The 2,670-nt window shown below is 38.4% G+C and overlaps 1 protein-coding gene across 1 annotated transcript; it reads right to left on the bottom strand.

The window, feature by feature from the left end:
- Window positions 1-1,655: 1,655 nt before the first annotated feature.
- LOC114755513 (uncharacterized) lies at window positions 1,656-2,198 on the bottom strand. Its single transcript, XM_028944402.1, has one exon. The coding sequence runs from the start codon at window positions 2,196-2,198 to the stop codon at window positions 1,656-1,658; it is 543 nt and encodes a 180-aa protein (XP_028800235.1).
- Window positions 2,199-2,670: the final 472 nt, after the last annotated feature.

The raw sequence follows: 2,670 nt of genomic DNA, 5'->3' as shown, positions 1-2,670 counted from the left end.
TAATTGTCTTAATAATAAAGGTTGCAACGAAATATATTTGTCCAAGTAGTTTTTTTTAACAACACATTACATTATCTGAAAAGAAAAAAGGAAATAAGAAAGACATGGCTATTCTTGTATATAGTGAACAATTTGATCTCTTATAGAGTCACGAAGTCGAGCCATGTGAGATGAAGATTCTATTGATGAAGGTATATGTGAAGATCCAACTCTATCATCATCATTATTTTCTTCTGCATAAGAACCTTCTTGTTCAAACTGAATGAAACAAGGATCAGAAATGGATGTTGATCTAATAAAGTTATGTATGGCCATCGTTGCACAAACAATTTGAACCTGTGTTGGAAAGTCATAGCTCGGCATGTTTCCTAAAACTGCAAACTTACTCTTCCAAACTCCAAAAGTTCTTTCAATAGTGCTCCGTAGACTTGAGTGCAAATAATTGAACGCCTCATTCTCATTTTCAAATGCAGATGACCTTCGAAAATCAGGGAGATGGCAGCGTTCATGTCTGTAGGGACCAAGATATCCCATGGGTGTCGGATAGCCAGCATCGACCAAATAATATTTGCTTACATGAAATATATGATTGGTGTCAATAAACTTTGTTTTCTAACAGTTAAGCATAAATAAATTGTAGTAATTTAAAATATACCTTGAGGCGGATGGGGAAAGTTCATGGAAGGAGTTGTGAGGGCATGGTCAAATATACGAGCATCATGCGCACTACCTTCCCATTTGGCCAATACAAAAGTGAAGCACATGTCCCAATCATAAACCGCCATTACATTTTGCATCACTCTTCCTTTTCGGTTAATAAATTTTGTTTGCTCAGTTGCATCAACAATGCATTAAATATGTGTTCCATCAATTGCTCCAATAGCATGTTTGAAAAAGGGCCAGTATAGACCATCGGGTCGTATTTTTGTATGCAAATGCTGAAATGTTGGATCTTTTGGTTTGATATTGGACATAGCAAGTCTACAGCATGCCAATAAGCCATTATGGAAATGTCTACTAATTGTCTCCCCTGAATGTTGGAATCTTTCTTGCTGCATCCTACTACTAAGCGCATGGCCAACGGTATTTAAAAACATTGCAACCATTTCATGTATCCCAACATTTCTAATTTCCCTTAGACCGTGTTGTTGCAATTCTGTGCAAAGACTGAAGAACACTTCCCTTTCCATCCTAAACATGTTATAACAACGGGTGGAATGGCCTTGTAAAACATCCCTTACCCATGCCTTGCCTGTATAAATACTTGTATGCTGGGGCTCTTTACACAAATGAAGAGAAGCGTATCCACCAACCGCTACTGCAACTTGATTAACCCATTTGTTCTGTTGTTTATGATACTTTTTCGCAATTTTATTTTCATCAGCCATTTTTTGTCTTGTCCTGTGCATATAGACATAAAATTTAGAAACCCTGATATGAAATTACTAAACATTTAACAAGAAAATAAGTTGTTTCATTCCTACAGAAATTTAGAAGTCACATAATACAATAGTGCTGGTTACATAATTCCTAAAAATATATACAAATTATCACAGTCATCTTCTAAGCAACACAAAAAGTAGTCAAATACTATAATAAGCAACACAAATGAAGTCTCAATCTGTGGTTGCATGCTTCAAGAAGATCAGGAGTTTTTACCTCTTGTTCTTCAAAGCCACATACATCTCCCTTGTAGCTGGCTTGTCCATGAGGAGTGTTGTGCACCGGCTAAACAGATCAGGATCATCAGTAACTTCATCAACTTCATTAAGGTGCTCCATGACTCCCGCAATTGACGTCTCATAAGCACGTGCTTCTTCTAGCTTCCTAGCACGTGCTTCTGAAATCTCTTCATGTTCACGCTGAGAATCATTTTCATTTGCTTGAGCTATCCTGCTTAGTGTATCTGCTATTTTCATAGTGGTAGTGGGTTTCTTCTTCATGGATTCACCTTTTTTTCTAACCCCTAATGAGCTACTAGGTCGATTGCCATCTGTAATTCTACCCCCACGAATGGTTTCTTGTCTCATCCTAGTGTTGCCTCCACTTCCTCCACTATTGTCATTGAATATGACCGAATTAAACTCCCCGCTTATGCCAGTTGGTGCTCCTAAAAGTTCATCACCATCTCCAGACCCTTCTTCCATATCATCTTCAGGAACTCCTTCGCTTGGAAGTGTCTGGAAGAAGGTGTCCATGACTGTGGTCCAGTTGCAGCTACAGACCCAAAGAGTTGAGTCAATTCAGCCCGAAATTGAAGCCTTCTTTCTCTAAATTTCTCGTAGCCTGGAACTTCCTACGCATTCAACACCAAAAATATAATACATTATGCAAAAAACGTTAACATATGAGAAAATACAAGCTCAAATAAAGCTAAACCATTACCACTATTTTCTTCTCCCACCAATCATCGGGCACTAACAGTATTCCTTTCGGCATCCCACCCCAAACCTGTCTCACGGAGCAGCCTATCCCATAATTGCCACTCCTTTCACAGGGTATCATATTTGTTCTTCAATTGGATTATTGTATAGACTCTCCCAGTCTTTGCAGTGAAACTGTCCACAAGACTTGTCCAAGCAGGTTTTGTCAAGTTAGTTCCTTTTCTTCCCCCTTTTTCAACTTCTTCAATGCACAGGTCAATAAAAACCTTTGTGGTTCTTATATCCC

Source organism: Neltuma alba, unplaced genomic scaffold (assembly GCF_004799145.2).
Source record: "Neltuma alba isolate B1F8T4 unplaced genomic scaffold, ASM479914v2 tig00010280_pilon, whole genome shotgun sequence".
Taxonomy (NCBI): Eukaryota; Viridiplantae; Streptophyta; class Magnoliopsida; order Fabales; family Fabaceae; genus Neltuma; species Neltuma alba.
This window is presented reverse-complemented; position numbering and strand designations above follow the sequence as displayed.

Bases quoted from the DNA above. Each gene is read 5' to 3' on its own strand.
- LOC114755513 (XM_028944402.1), bottom strand. From the start codon at position 2,198: ATGGACACCTTCTTCCAGACACTTCCAAGCGAAGGAGTTCCTGAAGAT.